This window comes from Hyperolius riggenbachi, chromosome 2 (assembly GCF_040937935.1).
Source record: "Hyperolius riggenbachi isolate aHypRig1 chromosome 2, aHypRig1.pri, whole genome shotgun sequence".
Taxonomy (NCBI): domain Eukaryota; kingdom Metazoa; phylum Chordata; class Amphibia; order Anura; family Hyperoliidae; genus Hyperolius; species Hyperolius riggenbachi.
This window is the reverse complement of record NC_090647.1, coordinates 539,192,315-539,210,756: the sequence shown is the minus strand read 5'-3', so window position 1 is coordinate 539,210,756 and position 18,442 is coordinate 539,192,315. Positions and strand designations below refer to the sequence as shown.

The 18,442-nt window shown below is 45.6% G+C and overlaps 1 protein-coding gene across 4 annotated transcripts in view; it reads right to left on the bottom strand.

Annotated features, from left to right (window-relative positions):
* The window catches only part of BCL9 (BCL9 transcription coactivator), a 360,097-nt gene that overhangs the window by 52,914 nt on the left and 288,741 nt on the right, over positions 1–18,442 (bottom strand). For all 4 annotated transcript variants that reach the window (XM_068270730.1, XM_068270729.1, XM_068270731.1 and 1 more), the window contains 2 exons: positions 9,217–9,533; positions 365–548 (listed from right to left, as the gene is read on the bottom strand). In XM_068270730.1, the coding sequence (XP_068126831.1) occupies positions 365–548; positions 9,217–9,533 (501 nt within the window). The remainder of the gene's footprint in view (positions 1–364; positions 549–9,216; positions 9,534–18,442) is intronic.

The following is an 18,442-nucleotide window of genomic DNA, read 5'->3' as shown; positions in this document are numbered from 1 at the left end:
TTGGCCATCTTCCTGTCTCCCATGCACCCCGGTGGCATTCACTCGTTGGCCATCTTCCTGCCTCCCTTGCACCCTGGTGGCATTCACTCATTGGCCATCTTCCTGCCTCCCTTGCACCCTGGTGGCATTCACTCATTGGCCATATTCCTGCCTCCCTTGCACCCTGGTGGCATTCACTCATTGGCCATATTCCTGCCTCCCTTGCACCCCGGCTGCATTCACTCGTTGGCCATCTTCCCGTCTCCCTTGCACCCCGGCTGCATTTGCCATTTTCCTGCACTCAGTTGCTGGCTATTTTTCCACCTTCCTTGCACCGCCTGCTGCCCTCACTTCTGAGCCACCCTTGCACACCCATAGTACTCACTTGTTGGCCATTTCAGTAGAAAAGACGTAGACCACTTTTGAGGGTGTTTTCCTTCCAGGTGCAGAGTCCAGCATTGTCGACCCATGGGAAGGAGTGGAAGACCTGGGGACGGAGGTATTGGAAGGGGTCATATTGTGAGGAGCGTGGGATTCTAAGGGCATCACCGGATCTGTAGTGTTGCAGTCTAGAGAAAAGAAGGGGAGGGGAAAATGTTATACATATATACATTTATAACACTACTGATACTATTCTGTTGGGTTTTAAAGAGAACCCGAGGTGGATCTTCGGGGGGGGGGGGGGGGGCAGATGGGACACAGGGGCATGTTCTCTGCCTCATGACATGCTTTTAAGTCCCCCCACCACCATGCTATGGCCCCTCGAGATTAGTGACAATATTTGTCACCATCTCGGAGATAAACATGTGGGAGAGGGATTCCCTGTTTAAAACGCCCGCCAGGGGCATTCCTGCAGGGTTTCCAGAGCTCCCTGCACCTTGTGAGACACAAACTGTCTCTTGTTGTAGCATCGTGCCCAACAGGTCACACAAGTGAAAGTGGGCCATTGCAGCCACTTGCCCTGCTCAGACCTGTGGATCAAGTAGCCTACAATTTTTTGAGCCCACCTCAGGTTCTCTTTAAAGAGACATCGAAGTCTCCAGAAAACACAGGTTTTATGTTACAATGTTGTCCGGCATGAATGCCCCCTCTAAAACGCTGCATTCCCGCGGCTGAAATTATCCCCCCCCCAAAAAAAAAAAACAACCACATGGCAAAAATCCACGACTTTACTGGTCTTGGAATTTGCTGCCCGTGGAGGCCGAGCTTTGGACTGTAGCTCTGCCTCCATTCGCGTCAATCAGCACTGATCACCGCCTCTCCCCCTCCCCCCTCAGTGAAATAAGCGGTGTTTCAGAGGGGGCATTCATGCGTAACAACATTGTAACATAAAAAACTGCATTTTCTGGAGACTTCAGAGTCTCTTTAAACAGAACACCAAAAGTGAACTAATTTGTAAGACTGTACAGCGTTCTATACAATGCTAAAGAGAATTTTTTTCTTCTTTTTTCTGCTTCTTCTTCTTCAATGGGCTTCAACAAAACCCCAAACTAAAAAAAAAAAAAAAAAAAAAAAAAATCAGCATTTAGGATGACAGGTGAACAGACTGTGTACAGAGGCAAGCTGCTGGACTGAGCATCCATTTCGTGTGCCCAATGCGCTCATCACTGCAGTGCAGCTCGCCTCCTCCACGCTCTGGATTCAGCTGCTGGATGAGGCAATCAGATGCTGCCATGTGGCACAAAGGAGGAATGCCATTTCTAAGCATTCCTCCATCACAGTAGAAACCATGTGACTACATGAGGAGGCGGGGCTCGTAGTTCACAGTAAAAAGGAGAAGTTGTTAAATTCGACAACATACTAAACAATGCAATAGATTTGCTTTATTAAAGAGGAACTGTAGTAAAAAATACTGTAGTGAATACAACTGCTCACTTTTTATTACAATATTTGTTAATAAATGTAGTCAGTCTATTGTAAAATCTTTCCTCTCCACGATTTACATTATGAAATTTATCACAGGCAGCAACATCTTTAGTCCCATCAGTTGCACCTCTGCAGAATTTTTTCTTCTTTTCTTTCCGTGATAATAATGCCTGGAGGACTCTGCATAGCTTAAAGCTGATCAGAGATGAAAAACTAAATATAGCAAGTAACTTTTCTACACAGTATATTTTATCTAAAGTTTTGATGGTTTACACAGTAAATCTAGCAGAAAACAGCTTCAACAGTATAAGATTATTTGTTCCTGTGATACATGAGCAGACATTCTGTTTGTGATCATTACACACAGGCAAGCTGCTCTGCATCGCCACCCCTCAGCCTGTGAAAACTCCACTCCCCTCTCCACCCCCTTGCCTCTGAAATCTCATGAATGCTTCAGCAAAAAAGTCTCCTTCACCCAGGCTGAGCTCCCATGAGCACTTGCAGCACGGGACACAGAATGCCTAGGCGCTGGGGGCATGGATACATTTATTTAGATGCAATTAAGTATAAAAAAAAACGCATTTGGGAAGCATCAGAAAACTTGAGGGCAGCAAAAGTTTGTCTCTGATCCACTTTAAAAACCTAAGCTAAGCCTTACTGGAGGGTGGGGTTGCATAACAATACACAGCAATGGAGATACAAGAAATGTTTCTGATGCTGAAACCAGGAAAATGCGTTAGTGTACAAGTGAAAAGTGGATATCCTGAATAATAATTGCCTTCTACCATAAGCCACTACAGTGCCTCTTTAATGTAAAGGACAACTGAAGTGAGATGTATATGGAAGCTGCCATATCTATTTCCTTTTAACCTCCTTGCCGGTTATCCCGAACTCAGTTCGGGGTAACCTGCGCAGGAGGATTTCACAGGCCCCGCTGGGCCGATTTGCATAATTTTTTTCCTCCTACACGCAGCTAGCACTTTGCTAGCTGCGTGTAGTACGCGATCACCGCCGCCGAGCCGCCCCCCCCCCCCCCCCCCCCGCCCTCCGCCCCAGACCCCTGCGCAGCCTGGCCAATCAGTGCCAGGCAGCGCTAAGGGGCGGATCGGGATTCCCTCTGACGTCGCGACGTCCATGACGTCGGCGACGTCATCCCGCCCGGTCGCCATGGCGACCAGGGAAGCCATGCAGGAAATTCCGTTCTCAACGGGATTTCCTGCATACTCTGCTCGCCGAAGGCGATCGGAGTGGGTGGGGGGATGCCGCCGCTCAGCGGCTATCATGTAGCGAGCCCTGGGCTCGCTACAGGATTTAAAAAAAAAAAATTTTTTAAAAGTGCGGCGCTGCCTCCTTGCCGGTCTAAAAAAATCCGGCAAGGAGGCAGCGCCGCACTTTTAAAAATTTTAAACTATACTAGTTGCCTGGCAGCCCTGCTGGTTTATTTGGCTGCAGTAGTGTCTGGATAACACCAGAAACAAACATGCAGCTAATCTTGTCAGATCGGACAATAATGTCAGAAGCCCCCAACCTGCTGCATGCTTGTTCAGGGTCTATGGCTATAAATATTAGAGGCAGAGGATCAGCAGGACTGCCAGGCAACTGGTAGTGCTTAAAAGGGAAACTTCAGCCTAAACAAACATACTGTCATTAAAGCAGTATTGTCACCATAAAAATCAAATTTCAACAGCAACTGGTCTGAGTGTATTAACCTCCTTGGCGGTTCAATTTTTCCGCCAAGGAGGCTGCATTGCACATTTTTTTAAATGTTTTTTTTTGTTTTATGTAGCTACCTGAGTGGTAGCTACATAAAACACCACTAGAGGGCGCATGTGTCCCTCTAGTCTGATCGCCGTCGGCAACAAAATTAAACAGGAGATCGCGTATAGAACGCGATCTGTTTGGCTTCTCCTGTCGCCATGGCGACGATCGGAATGACGTCATGGACGTCAGCCGACGTCCTGACGTCAGACCCATCCGATCCAGCCCTTTGCGCTGCCCGGAACTGATTGGTCCGGGCTGCGCAGGGCTCTGGCGGGGGGGGCCCACTTCCACCGCTGCGTGCGGACGATCGAGCTGGACGCGCAGCTAGCAAAGTGCTGGCTGCGCGTACAGCAATTTACAGAAAGGAGATCGCCCCACCAGGGGCTGAGATATCCTCCGCGGCGGCTTACCCCGAGCTCAGCTCGGGGTTACCGCTAAGGAGGTTAAGTGATAAAGATGCTAATCCTGCATTCAAAACTCTGTTATGGTTTGGAGTTATCACATACTTTGGTAACACTGGCCCTAGTGCCAAAAAGTTGAATGCTGGGAGTTCTTTTTATCTATAATATATTCCTCCTCTTCCATTTATTTCCCTGCCTAGCTGATCACTTGTGTTTACAAGCAAGGCTGAGGTGACTCAGTGATTGGATGTGTAAATAAAAAAATACAGTGTAGTAGTTAGTAAACACCTCAGTGGGAGTGTCTGAAGACTCTGGGAGGAGGGCAGCTAATGAATACACAACGAGCAAGAGAAGGGAGGGGGGAAACAAGAGTCAGGGAGGATATGAGGTCAGCATTAGCTTGGCAAGATGGCCACTGCCTAGAAAATGATTTTCTGCTTTTCCTTTATAAAATTCACAGGAATCACTACTTCTACTTACATAACAGATGTATTGTGCTATCCACGTACTATTTATCTACATATGTGTTTTTATTTCTAGGTTAGCATGGGTGTTCTTGTTCTTTAAGTTACATTAGTTATGTTAATTAAAATAGATAGGTAATATAATCTCTTACCCACCCTGTTTTAAAGGAACGGGCAAAAGTTTGTGATTTCATGGGGGAGCCATCTTTTTGGTTGAAAGGAGGTGACAGGAAGCATGAGACAGTTCCAACGGTCCTGTGTCCTAATCACCCCTCCCAGTTGCGCGCGCTAGGCTTCAAATCTCAAATAAAAAAAATTGCAGGAGAACAAACATCAGAAATCCCATCATGCTTTGCACAGCATCAGGGGAAAATGCAGGGCTGTGGAGTCGGTACAAAAATCTTCCGACTCCAACTCAGGACTCCTCAGTTTATGAAACCACGACTCAGACTCCAACTCCGGGTAACCAAAATGGCCCCGACTCAGACTCCTCGACTCCGACGTCTAATATTTAACAGGGCTGTGGATTTTGTACAAAAATCACCCGACTCCGACTCCTCAGTTTTATGAAACGACGACTCCGAGTGCCCAAAATTGCCCGACTCCGACTCCACAGCCCTGGAAAAATGCCCGGGCAGTTTTCTTCTGTGCAGCTAAAAATGAGGCTTGGGTAAGAAAAACAAAGTTCTGATGCTTTGAAACTGTTAAAGAGTAACTGTTAGCCCCCAAAGTGAAATTTAAAGCTCTACAGCAATGTTTTATTTAGTATTAAAGTGATCCAAAAAGCCAATGCAGAACTTAAAAATCAATATAATTTTGTTACTATGTAGCCTTTTGCCCAAGCTAATGACGCAAAGCCGCATATCTGATACTGATGAGCATGCAGAGCATGCCTATGTCTGCCCGACCCCCCTCTCCCCCCAGGACCAGGTGCCGATCTATTCGCACCACAAACAGCTGACCGCTCTGACAGGGAGAGAGAGCGGCAGCACTTCCAGCGCAGCCACGCAGAGCAGCCGCCGCCGAGTCACATGTGAGACATGTGAGAGAGATGCACGGTGGCGGCTGCTCTGCGGTGGCGGCGCTGGAAGTGCTGCCGCTCTCTCTCCCTGTCAGAGCGGTCAGCTGTTTGTGGTGCGAATAGATCGGCACCTGGTCCTGGGGGGAGAGGGGGGTCGGGCAGACATAGGCATGCTCTGCATGCTCATCAGTATCAGATATGCGGCTTTGCGTCATTAGCTTGGGCAAAAGGCTACATAGTAACAAAATTATATTGATTTTTAAGTTCTGCATTGGCTTTTTGGATCACTTTAATACTAAATAAAACATTGCTGTAGAGATTTAAATTTCACTTTGGGGGCTAACAGTTACTCTTTAAAGAAAAACCAAGCCTTTTCAGTGCTGCTGAGTAGATTTTTAGCCTGGAGGTTCTCTTTAAAAAGGAAATAAATATGGCAGCCTCTATATCCCTCTCGCTTCAGTTAGTCCTGTCTTGGAGGACTCAATCATAAACTATAGCATCCCCACAGATATATCAGCCACTAAAATTCATCTTTGGATGAATGATGGGGGGGGGACACACACTTAGGGCCCGTTCACACTTAAAATCGAAGAACGTTGGCGGTAAGTTTTGCGGGAGTGATTTTCCCGCGATTAGCGCGGAAAAATCACTGGACACTGCGGCGGTTTTGGAGCGATTGCGATTAGCGTGCTATGCACGCTAATTACGAACGCTAATCACGGAACGCTCGTCGCCGGCAAACCGCTGCATGCATCGCGGTTGCGGTTCGCTAACCACAACCGCGGCAGTGAGAACACTGCCACTCGCTACATTGTGTAGCGGTTCTTGCAGAACCACTAGCGGTTTGCCGTGAGCGGGAATCGCGCGATTCCCGCTCAGGTGTGAATGGGCCCTAAACCACTTGGGCCAGTATACCAAGGAAAAAAAAATGAGCAGTTGGCAAGAGCCACCAATCAGAATCCTTGTTATATTTCAACAAAGGAGTATGATTGGTTTTCTCTTAGCAAATGGTCAAGTGACATCACTCCAGTTCCTGATAAATCTGCTCCTGTTTCAGAGTGGACTCTAATGTCTTTTCAGAATGTAGTTTTACAACTGCTGTGGAAACCAAACAACAAAAAATAAAAAAATGTGACTTCTATTCCCTCTTTGTGCTGCCTTTAAAGCAAATAATCAGTCTCTTCCTGCTTCTGCTGACTAAGGCCTCTTGCACACTACATGCCATTCAGATTTTTTTTTTTTATTTGATCTGATGTTGGATCACGATTAAAAAAAAAAAAAAAAAAAATGTACTGCATGCTGCTAAGATTGTTAATTGGAATCCAAAATTGGACACATGTGGTGTGCAAGAGGCCTAAAGGTGGCCACACATGCCATACAATTTCTTAAATATCTGTTTAGTATAAGAATTGCAATCAATTTTTCTGACTGATTGTAACATATCAAAAATATGACCAAAGTACCACACATAGGTATGTTCAATTTTTCCCCAACTATGATAAAAATTATTGGAAATGCTGAAAAAATTGCTAGGGTGTGGAAATTAATAAATTGACAAACACACCATTCAATGTTAGAAAAATGAAAAAAAAAAAAACTTCCAGCATTCCGGATCGATAAACGTTAAATCCAATCGGATTTTTCAGTCTAATGACAAAAAAAAAAAAAGCATCTTTCGATTTTTTCAGGAGAGCCAATCATATTTATCTAATTGCTGTAAAATCAAATCCTTTTATTGAATCATGTATGGCCACCTTTATTTGTAGAAGTTGGCCAGCTGTATAAACTTGTGGAATGGAATGTCCATTGTTTAAATAATGTTTGAAATTCATTACAGGGGCACTATGGCGAAAAATTGTAAAATTTTAAATGTGTGCAAACATATACAAATAGAATGTCCTTTATTTCCAGAGTAAAATGAGCCATAAATGACTTTTCTCCTATGTTGCTGTCACTTACAGTAGGATAGAAATCTGACAGAAGCCACAGGTTTTTGACTAGTCCATCTCTTCATAGGGGATTCTCAGGGATTTATTTTCAAAAGAACTAAGTGAATGGCAGTTATTCTGACCAACTGTCAAAAAACTGTGTAGCGAGCAGGGAAGCTGGCCAGCATCATTGTATAAATCCTTTTTAGGGAATATCTTTATAAAGAATAAAAGCCTTGCTGAGAATCCCCTATGAAGAGATGGACTAGTCCAAAACCTGTCGCTTCTGTCAGATTTCTACCGCCTACTGTAAGTGACGGCAACATAGGAGAAAAGTAATTTATGGCTCATTTTACTCTGGAGTAAATGTACTTCTTATTTGTCTATGTTTGCACATATTTGTATGCACTGCTGACAACTGCACGGCAGTGCTGGGGTCAGAACAAGCCTGTAGGGATCACCAAAACAACAATATCCAGAGTATGGATGTCCCTACCAGTCGCCAACTGGATGTTAGCAAGCAGACATCGTGGGAAAACATGTCCAGCAGCTAATGCCTGCTGTGTCTCCATCCCATGCGTTTCCCCCTCCCTCCCCACAAGGCAGAATGTGGAGTTTGGCAGACAGCCCAGCAGTGTGTTTGTCCCAGAAATGATAAAGAATTACTCTCTTGGATGACAACTGTTGCACACAGTTGATGGAACTCAACCACGAAAGGTCACTTCCGTTGACAATACAACATGCGTACAGGTGTTCCGAGCTTGGGTAAAGATCCGGCACCATGGATCATTAAAGGACCGTAACTTTAAAGTGGAAGTAGAAAGGTTGGTCAGCACACCAGCTTCTCAATAAGCAAAGTTTAATGTATCATATGTCAACACTACGGTTAACAATTGTTTCGGGGCCACAGAGGGTCCCCTTCATCAGAACAGTGCAGACATTATTGAGCTTATTGCTTATTGAGAAGCTGGTGTGCTGACCAACCTTTCTACTTCCTGGATATCATTTGGGATGATGCTTAGCGTCCCAGGTCAAGCACCGAAAATCACTAGGATAAGTGTGCCGCTCTGCACCCTCTCACCTTACGTAACTCTAAAGTGCACGGTTCCCTTCCTTTCCCCTCCATTACTACCTGTATGTTTGAGCATTTTCAGGCTGTCTCTCTATCTACTCTCCCCTCCTGCACTGTGCAGGACGCTCTCGCTTTTCCCAAGAACATTCTTGCTCATCCTTCGTAGTGAGTGGCAGCAGAGCCACGCCCCCTTCCCTAGTCCAGAGTGAGGATTGGTAAGAGGCAGTATAGCCACACCTCTCCCTCAGAAAGCATCACACTTCCCACACAAAGAAAAAAAAAACAACTAGCAGTGAAGGTCACATGACTGTGCTGTTCATCGTTAAAGAGATATTTAAAGGGAACCTGAGGCGAGTTACGCGGAGGCCGACATATGTATTTCCTTTTAAACAATGCAAGTTGCCTGGCTGTCCTCCTGATCCTCTGCCTCTAATACTTTTAGCCATAGACCCTGAGCAAGCATGCAGATCAGGTGCTCTGACTCAAGTCAATTAGCTGAATGCTTGTTTCAGAGTTGTGATTCAGACACTACAGATGGCAGATGATCAGCAGAGCTGACAGGCAACTGGCATGGTTTAAAAGTAAATAAATATAGCAGCATTCATATGCCTCTTACCTCAGGTTCTCTTTAGCAAAAAGCTAAATACATTTTATCGGTAATATGTTAGGAGATTGGAGGGTGGAAACTTGCCACATGCCCTCCGTGCTCCTCAGTCTGGCTTACCTTTGATTTCCGAGTCTGTAGTGGGGGTTCCTGGGTCTCTCTGGTCGAAGGATTCGGCAGAGATGCTTCTTTCCCTTTTGCCTTTCCCTTTGGCTCCATTCCCGGCCCCGTTCTTCAGTCCCATACTGCCCCCGGGACCCTGCAGCGGTTTGGGGGTGTGGTTGCCACTCTTGGGGTCGCAGGGGGAGGCTTGCGACTGGCTGGTGGAGCTCGGCTGCTTGCCCTGGCTGGAGAATTTAGCGTCCAGCTGGGGGTTGCCAGATGGAGACATCACGGAAGGAGGGTGGACCATAACCTCTGGCTTGGATTTCGGGCTGCTGAAGATGAAACAGAAGAAGGGATGTGTGTTTACAACTTGCTGCACCAATTACACAGCTTCAGACTTTCCACAAAGCCACCGCATCATGCGCTCCTAAATTAATTCAAACAAAATGCTCCCGTCGCCTGCCAAAAACGCAGCAAAACAGACACTGAGGGCTAATTTCTGATTTGCAGCTTCATGGTTCCTGGGAACGGAAGCACAGATAAGAGTCAGCTGAAGGCGAATGTAGAAAAACCGCCAGGCTCGCCAGTTAAATAGCGATAAACCTGGACGTCCACTAAAAATAACGTCTACAGTATAGGCACCAGATCCACGTGAAATTGCCCCCTAATCAATAACACACTTCTGTTACTGAGCAGAGTACCCGGTGGTTACATATAGTTTCCATACCAGCAATGGAATCACAAGAAGCAGGGAGTCTGTCTGACTATTGGACCCCTTTACCGGGTCACTTCCTGCAAACCAGGGCTGTGGAGTCTGTACAAAACTCATCAGACCCAAACTCAGACTGACTCCCAGTTTAGGATTCCACAGACTCAGATGATCCTCTAATTTACATAATTTGCATTTAACACAGAGCTGTGGCGTTGGAGCCATTTTGGGTACCGGGAGTCGGTGGTGTCATAAACTGAGGAGTCTGAGTCACATTTTTGTACAAAATCCACAGCCCTGGTAAGTAAGTCTAAGGAGTTGGGGCCATTTTGGGTACCTGGAGTCAGAGTCGGAGGTTTCATAAACTGAGGAGTTGGATGATTTTTGTACAGACTCCACAGCCTTGGTAACAATCTGTAATAATTTGTGCAGAAACAACATATACATACACGCTTTAACTTTCACTGAAATTTAAATTTATAGAACACCTGTTAACATATAAAATGGTCATTAACCATCCTATCTAATAATTCCCGTCTCTGCGTCCGTGCTTCGCGCTACCGCTCATGTGCACAAACAGTCTTGGCACAGGGAGAAGGACGGGCCAGGGAGCCGAGCGAGCGGACGGGCGTGTGTGCGCACGTGCTGACTTTGCGGTGGTGGCAGCGGTCCCGGGGAAAGTGGGAGGGTTGGGTTTGGAGGCGGGAGGGGAGGTTCCAACACCTAGAGCCCGTGTTTAAACGTGCTTAGGTCTACTAGTAGACAATAAAAGGGCGGTATCATACTGCGGATTGGCAGTAGTGCGCTGCCATCTGGCAGCTGGCCAAGAAGGAAGTGACGCTAACTTCCTGTGGCCGAAGCGATCACATGTACGGAAGCGCATTCCTAAAATATGCTTCCGAGTATTGGTAAAACTTGCAGCAGGCATTTTAACCACTTCCTTATCCTGGTAATTTTCACATTTCAGCTCAGCTGAGATTACTTTGGCAATAACTATCACAACTAAATGATCGATTTTTTTTTTCAGGACAAATGAGGCTTTTTGTGGTCATTAGTAATTACCTTTTTTTCTACGCATTTTAAAGGGAAAATAAGGAAAAAGTGAAAAAATACACAATTTATCCACTTTCATACATTATAGCTTTCATGCAAACAGTTCTATTGTACATTTAACCCACACATTTTATTTGTCTATCCCTCCTGTTTATTTAAACAGTTCATTTGTTTTCATAATGTATTAGATGTAACAATTAAGTAATGTATACAATCTGCTACTGTCTGCTCCTGGAATGTGTATGTTACACTTGCTTACTAATTAACTCTGCCATTAAATAAACAGTGTTATCTAAGATTTTGTAGGAAGGAGAGTGCAGAGACTTATCTTCAAGTCATAGGGACAGCAAGTGGTTAAAAAGCATGTCGCCAAAGACTTGCATGACTTCCAGTCCACCGCATGTCGCCGCAGATCCGCATGGTAACGTAGGTTTGCACTCACATCAGGGATGCGGTGAAAACGTCACTTCTGCGCTGCACGCGACGGTATGAAAGGCCCCATAGACTAACACTGCCCTAGCGGTGGGCTGTGGTAAAAATACCGCTGCGTACCAGTGTGAAAGGGTCCTGACATTTTTGTTTAGAAGCGCAAGAATGTGGAGTTCCAGGGAAATCCTAGTTAGGATTAAAACTACTGGATTTTTTTTTATCTCATCAGTTTCATTTTCAATTTCAGATTTGCTTTAGGCCCCAGACTAGGGCGCTTTTCAGGCGTTATCCAGCGCTTTGCTGATCGCCAGCAATCAGCAAAGCGCTGTGTTCAAAGCAAAGCTGTGGAGAAGGAACAATTTTTTGGGTACCTGGAGTCGGAGGTTTCATAAACTGGGGCGTCTGAGTTGGATGATTTCTGTACCAACTCCACAGCCCTGGTACGTATTAAGACTAAGGAGTTGTAGTCCAGGAGTCGGAGCAATTTTGGGTACCTGGAGCTGGAGGTCTCATAAACTGAGGGATCGGAGTCGGGTGATTTTTTTCTACCGACTCCACAGCCCTGGTACAATGTATCCCTATTAAGTCGTTCTTACTACAGTGCTTGTGATTTGGATACACAGCAATAGCATTAGCGGCTTTCCCTTCCAAAACCTACAGTAGGGAACTAAGACTCCAGTATCAAAATTAGATTGTGAGCTCCTCTGGGGAACAGCTGGGACATGAATAATTCAGTGTAGTCTATAAAAGAGCAGCAGAAGATGCCAGCGCTATGTTTGGATACGATAAGCAGATTCATTAAAATTTTAAAGAAAGCCTGTGAGATTAAAAATAGAGAAAGTCGCATAGAGGGAAGCCTCTGGTATCCCCATAAGCCGCCTGCATCCTCCTGGATACCACCAATCCAGCGCTGGGACCCTCTACATGTTTGCAGCCGTGCTCGAATATGAACGAGTGAGGGCGCACTGCGCAGGATGCCTCTGGTCTGTAGCATGGAGCTGCCTGGGCTAAACAGAAAAGGGCAGAGCCGAGTGACTCCAGGACACTGCACAGGTGCCCAAGCACAGTGCGGGCCGTGCGGTCTACAGATGGGTGCATGGCCTGGGGCACCTCTCTACAAGCCCCTGATGGTGGGATTTAGGGGGTTCCAGCGCTGGATTAGTGGAGGCAGGAGGGATGGGGAAGCCTCTGGATAGGCCAAAGGCCTCTCCAGAGAGATAGAAAGAGAAGGTGAGCGGAGAGCAGGGCTGTGGAGTCGGAGTCGGAGTCGTGGAGTCGGAGTCGTGGAGTCGGGCAATTTTGGGTGCCTGGAGTCGGAGTCGGGAAAAAATGCACCGACTCCGACTCCTAATGAATTTGTAACTGTAATTAAAATAGAAAATATGATAAAATGTTCTATTTCTCAGATAATAGTCATTAAAATAATGTATATATACAGTAATAGCTGTGCTTAGTCCACAAAAATGAAATAAACCAATCAAAATTAGTTACTTGTGCTGCTTCAATAAAGCAGTCCCCGTATTTTTAAGGTCAGATATACATATCTGATTGTGACTGTATATATGATGCGTACACAGGAATCTCTTATATATACTAAATAACATCTATGCTGTAAGAATAAAGCCTGATGTGTAGCTGTGTCACTAATAGAGATGGTCAATGAGATGGAAATAATTCTGCACTGATGCTGATTTATGCAAATGTATGCACTCCCTTTGCTGATGAAATCAAATAATTTGATATGTTATTAAAATTTGGTTTGGTGACTACAAATTAAAGGGTACCTGAGACGGATGAAAAGTAAAGTTTTATACATACCTGGGGCTTCCTCCAGCCCCCTTCAGGCTAATCAGTCCCTCACTGTCCTCCACCACCCGGATCTTCTGCTATGAGTCCTGGTAATTCAGCCAGTCAGCGCAGTCCGGCCGCATGCCACTCCCACAGCCAGGAACATTCTGCACCTGCGCAATAGTGCTGCACAGGTGTAGTATGCTCCTAGCGGTGGAGTGTGTTCATGCGCACTACGCCAGACTGGCTCAAGTACCTGGACTCATAGCAGAAGATCCAGGTGGTGGAGGAGGACAACGAGGGACTGATTATCCTGAAGGCGGCTGGAGGAAGCCCCAGGTATGTATAAAACTTTAATTTCATCTGTCTCAGGTTTACTTTGTTACACAGTAGTACTATACTCTACATATGCACTCCTCACAGAGCTGCAGGGAATCCACTGAGAATGCTGTGCACATTGAACACAGAGGTGTTGTCTGTTTACAATCTCCTCATTCCCCTGCAGAGTACCTGCACATCATTCTTACATGTACCCACAGTTACATTGCCTAGGGCCTGATAGATGTTCTTTGTTCCGGTTTGTACCTTTTACAAGTACTATTACTAAGGACTAGTTTTAGTCTAAAGGGAATAAATATAGTAGTCTACATATCCTTCTCACTTCAGTTGTCTTGTAAAATTCCTAAGCGTTGGCAGTTATGAGACGAATTTCATGTTACAATTTTGTTGATTAAAAGTATGTAATATGCAAATTAGAGGAGTCGGAGTCGTGGAGTCGGAGTCGGTGGAATCCTAAACTTAGGAGTCGGAGTCGGTGGATTATTGGACCGACTCCACAGCCCTGGCGGAGAGAGAAGGCGAGAGGAGAGAGAAGGCAAGAGAGCAACAAGAGAAAACAGAGAAGGTGAGAGTAGAGAGAGACGGCAAGAGCGAGCACGAGGGGTGTTTGGGTTGCAAGAGAAGCCGAGAGGAGAGAGCACAAGAGAGGAGGTAAGAGGAGAAAAAAAAAAAAAAAGAATGGAAAGCAACGTGGGGCTGTAACACCACTGAGTGCACCTGTGGCACTGGTACTGGTCACATGACAGCCAGTGGAGCCGCTTGGTCAATACACAAGCCTGTTTCTATGTACACACAGATGAGAAACAGCATGTTCTGCACTGAGTAAACAGTGATATCACAAAGAGCGGCTGTACGAGTGCTGGACAATATCTGTGTCTCACCTGGATGCTACACGCCAGGGAGGTCCTATGTGAGAACCAGGCTAGCAGAACGGGAACAAGGGATATCCTTTGCTTTTATGATAAGGAATAAATAAACATCATAAGTCTGAGGAGCGAGGGATTCCTATTACCAATCCGATCTACAGGCTCAGCCACAGACTTATTACTCGAATATGGAACACTCACTATATTCCATGTGTACCGTATATTCAGTCGTATAAGACGACCGCCCAACGGATCGTTCAGAAACAGCCTCAGTCTGCCGACAGCGCATACACGTGCTACTGTCGGCTGAACGTCCGCCCAGCGGGAGGGTCTGACGGACCAGTCGTTGCTGGCGGTATGGCGTGTGTACGTGCCTTAACCCTACTGGCAGTCTATTAAAAACCACCAGGGGGCAGCGCAGCAGTTTTTTTTTATTTTTATAAATCATGTAGCGAGCCTAGGGCTCGCTACATGATAGCCGCTGTGCAGCGGCATCCCCCCACCCTCTTCGATCGCCTCTGGCGATAAATCCTGTCCGGAAATCCCGTTCTGAACAGGATTTCCATTAGGGCTTCCCCCTTCGCCATGGCGACGGGCTGGATGACATCACCGACGTCGTGACGTCAAAGGGAGTCCCGATCCACCCCTCAGCGCTGCCTGGCACTGATGGGGTCTGGGGGCGGCGATCGGTGTGCACACGCAGCTAGCAAAGTGCTAGCTGCGTGTGGCAAAAGAAAAAAAATATGCAAATCGGCCCAGCAGGGCCTGAGAAATCCTACTGCGCTTACCGCCAGGAGGGTTAAAGCTTTTAGTTTTGCAACACCAACTACTTCCTACTCCTAAATATTAACTGCAAGTATGCATTGTTCCCCTACTCCCCCCATACAGCTGTGCAGTCAGCCCTCCTCACCCACACCGCAACTGAACGCATTACTACCCTGCAGGCTAGCAACGTGTCTGTACAGCACTCTGCCCAAACGGTCACCGTCCCTGCTGGGCGACAGTCCTCATACATGCGTGTAAGGCTTTGGAATGGGCATAAAATGCAATTAGTTTGATAGACTTAGCAATTTAATAATACAAGTATACTGGAATGGAAAAGGAATGCCAAATCACTTCAACATTAGACAGTGTTTACCAAAATAATTGCCCTTCAGAAAACCAGAATAAAGCCCTGTTCACACTGGCGTTAAGTGGCAAACGGATGCATGAAAACTGATATGTTTGCCGGTCGATCGGATCAGTTTGCCTACTGCTGCTCCCCCCGTGAGTTTTACTGAATAGAACGGTCCTTTTCTTCACTGGTGTGAAGAAAGGTTCCGTTCTCTCACTTCCCCCAAAGCAGTGCTTCAGGATCCGCTTCCGTTCCGCTGGGCTCAGTGGTCCGGAAACATTGCTGCAGGAGGAAATGTGTGTTCAGTTCAGCGGATCTTGCGGAACGGATCAATTTGAATGGATTGACTGGTTTAACATTGGCTCAGGGCTGTGGAGTCGGAGAAATTTTGGGTACCTGGAGTCGAAAAAAAATGCACCGACTCGGACTCCTAATAATGAATTTAAACTGTAATTAAAATAGAAAATATGATAAAATGTTCTATTTGTCAGATAATCATAAATGTATATATACAGTAATAGCTGTGCTTCGTCCACAAAAATGGAATAAACTAATCAAAAAACAGTTACTTGTGCTGCTTCAAGTGGATCCGAGGTGAACTTTTACTCATTGCATAATTGTGTTCCTTTCCTATTGTTTATAGGGCGTCCCTCAAGCCAAATAAATACTTTGTTTTTGTTTTAATCCTCTAATTCCCTATAAACTAAACAAGCCTCGCCCACAGGTTTTCAGAGAGCCAAAGCATTTTCAGACAGTAGCAAGGGCTCATGGGAGCTCAGTCTGGGCAGGAGGAGGGGGAGGTATTACTAGCCAGAGATTTCAGAGGCAGAGGGGAGGAGGTAGGAGGGGGGGGGGGGGATTAGGTTTTTTTTTTTGCTCAAGATGCAGATAAGCCTGCCTCTGTGTAATGTTTACAAACAACATGGCTGCTGTCATTGTATCATAGTAAGAAATATTCTTATTCTATTAAAGCTGTTTGTAGCTAGATTTGCTGTGTAAGCTATCTAAACTTTAGATTATATAGACAAGTTACTTGTTATAGTTAGTTTTTCATCTCGGATCCGCTTTTAATAAAGCAGTCCCTGTATTTTTTAAGTCAGATATAGATATCTGATTGTGACTGTGCAGTATATATGTGTACACAGGAATCGCATATATACTAAACATCTATACTGTAAGAATAAAGCCTGATGTGTAGCCGTGTCACTAATAGATGCTGATTTATGCAAATGTCTCTTTGCTCATGAAATCAAATAATTTGTTAAAATTTGGTTTGGTGACTACGAATTAAAGGGTACCTGAGATGGATGAAAAGAAAATTTTTATACATACCTGGGGCTTCCTCCAGCCCCCTTCAGGCTAATCAGTCCCTCGCTGTCCTCCTCCACCACCTGGATCTTCTGCTATGAAACCTGGAAATTCAGCCAGTCAGCGCAGTCCGGCCACGTGCCGCTCCTACAGCCAGGAGCATTCTGCACCTGCGCAATAGTGCTACGCAGGTGTAGTACGCTCCCGGCGGAGTGTGAGCATGCGCACTACACCCGACTGGCTCAAGTACCTGGACTCATAGCAGAAGATGCAGAGGACATCGAGGGACTGATTAGCCTGAAGGGGCTGGAGGAAGCCCCAGGTATGTATAAAACTTTAATTTCATCTGTCTCAGGTTTACTTTGTTACACAGTAGTACTATACTCTACATATGCACTCCCCACAGAGCTGCAGGGAATCCACTGAGAATGTTGTGCACATTGAACACAGAGGTGTTGTCTATCACCCATAAACCTGGTTCAGATTGTGCATGAAGAATGTGTAATAGAGGAATAATCTCCTCATTCCCCTGCAAGTACCTGCACCTCATTCTTACATGTACCCACAGTTACATTGCCTAGGGCCTGATCCATGTTCAGATGTATAATAGAGGAAGAATCTCCTTATTCCCCTGCAGAGTACCTGCACATCACTCTTACATGTACCCACAGTTACATTGCCTAGGGCCTGATAGATGTTCTTTGTTCTGGTCTGTACCTTTTTCAAGTACTCTTACCAAGGACTAGTTTTAGTCTATGACTAAAGGGAATAAATATGGCAGTCTACGTATCCTTCTCATTTCAGTTGTCTTTTAAAATTCCTAAGCGTTGGCAGTTAGGAGATGAATTTCATGTTACATACTTTCAATCAACAAGATTGTAATATGCAAATTAGAGGAGTTGGTGGAATCCTAAACTGAGGAGTCGGAGTCGGTGGATTTTTGTACCCACTCCACAGCCCTGCATTGGATCCATTCACATCCGATCTGTTCCCTTCCGATCCGGGAACTGACTGTTTTTAGCGCCAATGTGAACTGGGCCTAAGTCAAAGCAATCTTTCTTTGTTTTCCTTGCTTGACTTCAAACAAAATTCAGGTAGCCAACACTCAAAGTCAAAACAAATCCAAGCAAAGGTTTCGAGGCCGCTATGGGTCTCTTCATCAAGAGAACACATAACAGGAAATTCACCTAGCTGCACTTGCCCGTGCCATGCACTCTCCTCTGTGCAGAATGCCAACCAGAATTCAACTTTGATCTTCTGAGTGAACCATAACATGGATCATTTGAAAGATGGAAGATACACCTAGCAATCTTTTCAAATTCTACTATTTAACAGGCTTTTCTCACACTGTCTGCCAACAGAATCCGCTACCGGGTACGGTACACACTAAAAACTAAAGGGCAGGTTTGAACACACAACAGTCTACATACAGTAACTTTAGCTTGAGATTAGAAGTATGACAGCGTGAAGGAAACCAGAGACTAATAAAAGTGCTCCATTTATATTTGCCTGCTTCCTCTAGCCACCTGTAGACCATTGGCTCCCTTATAGTCCTCCTGGGATGCTCTGGTCCCTACCCCCCGCCCTGGCCAGTCCCGCTATACTGTGTATGCACAGGCAGGCCATGCGCCCTTA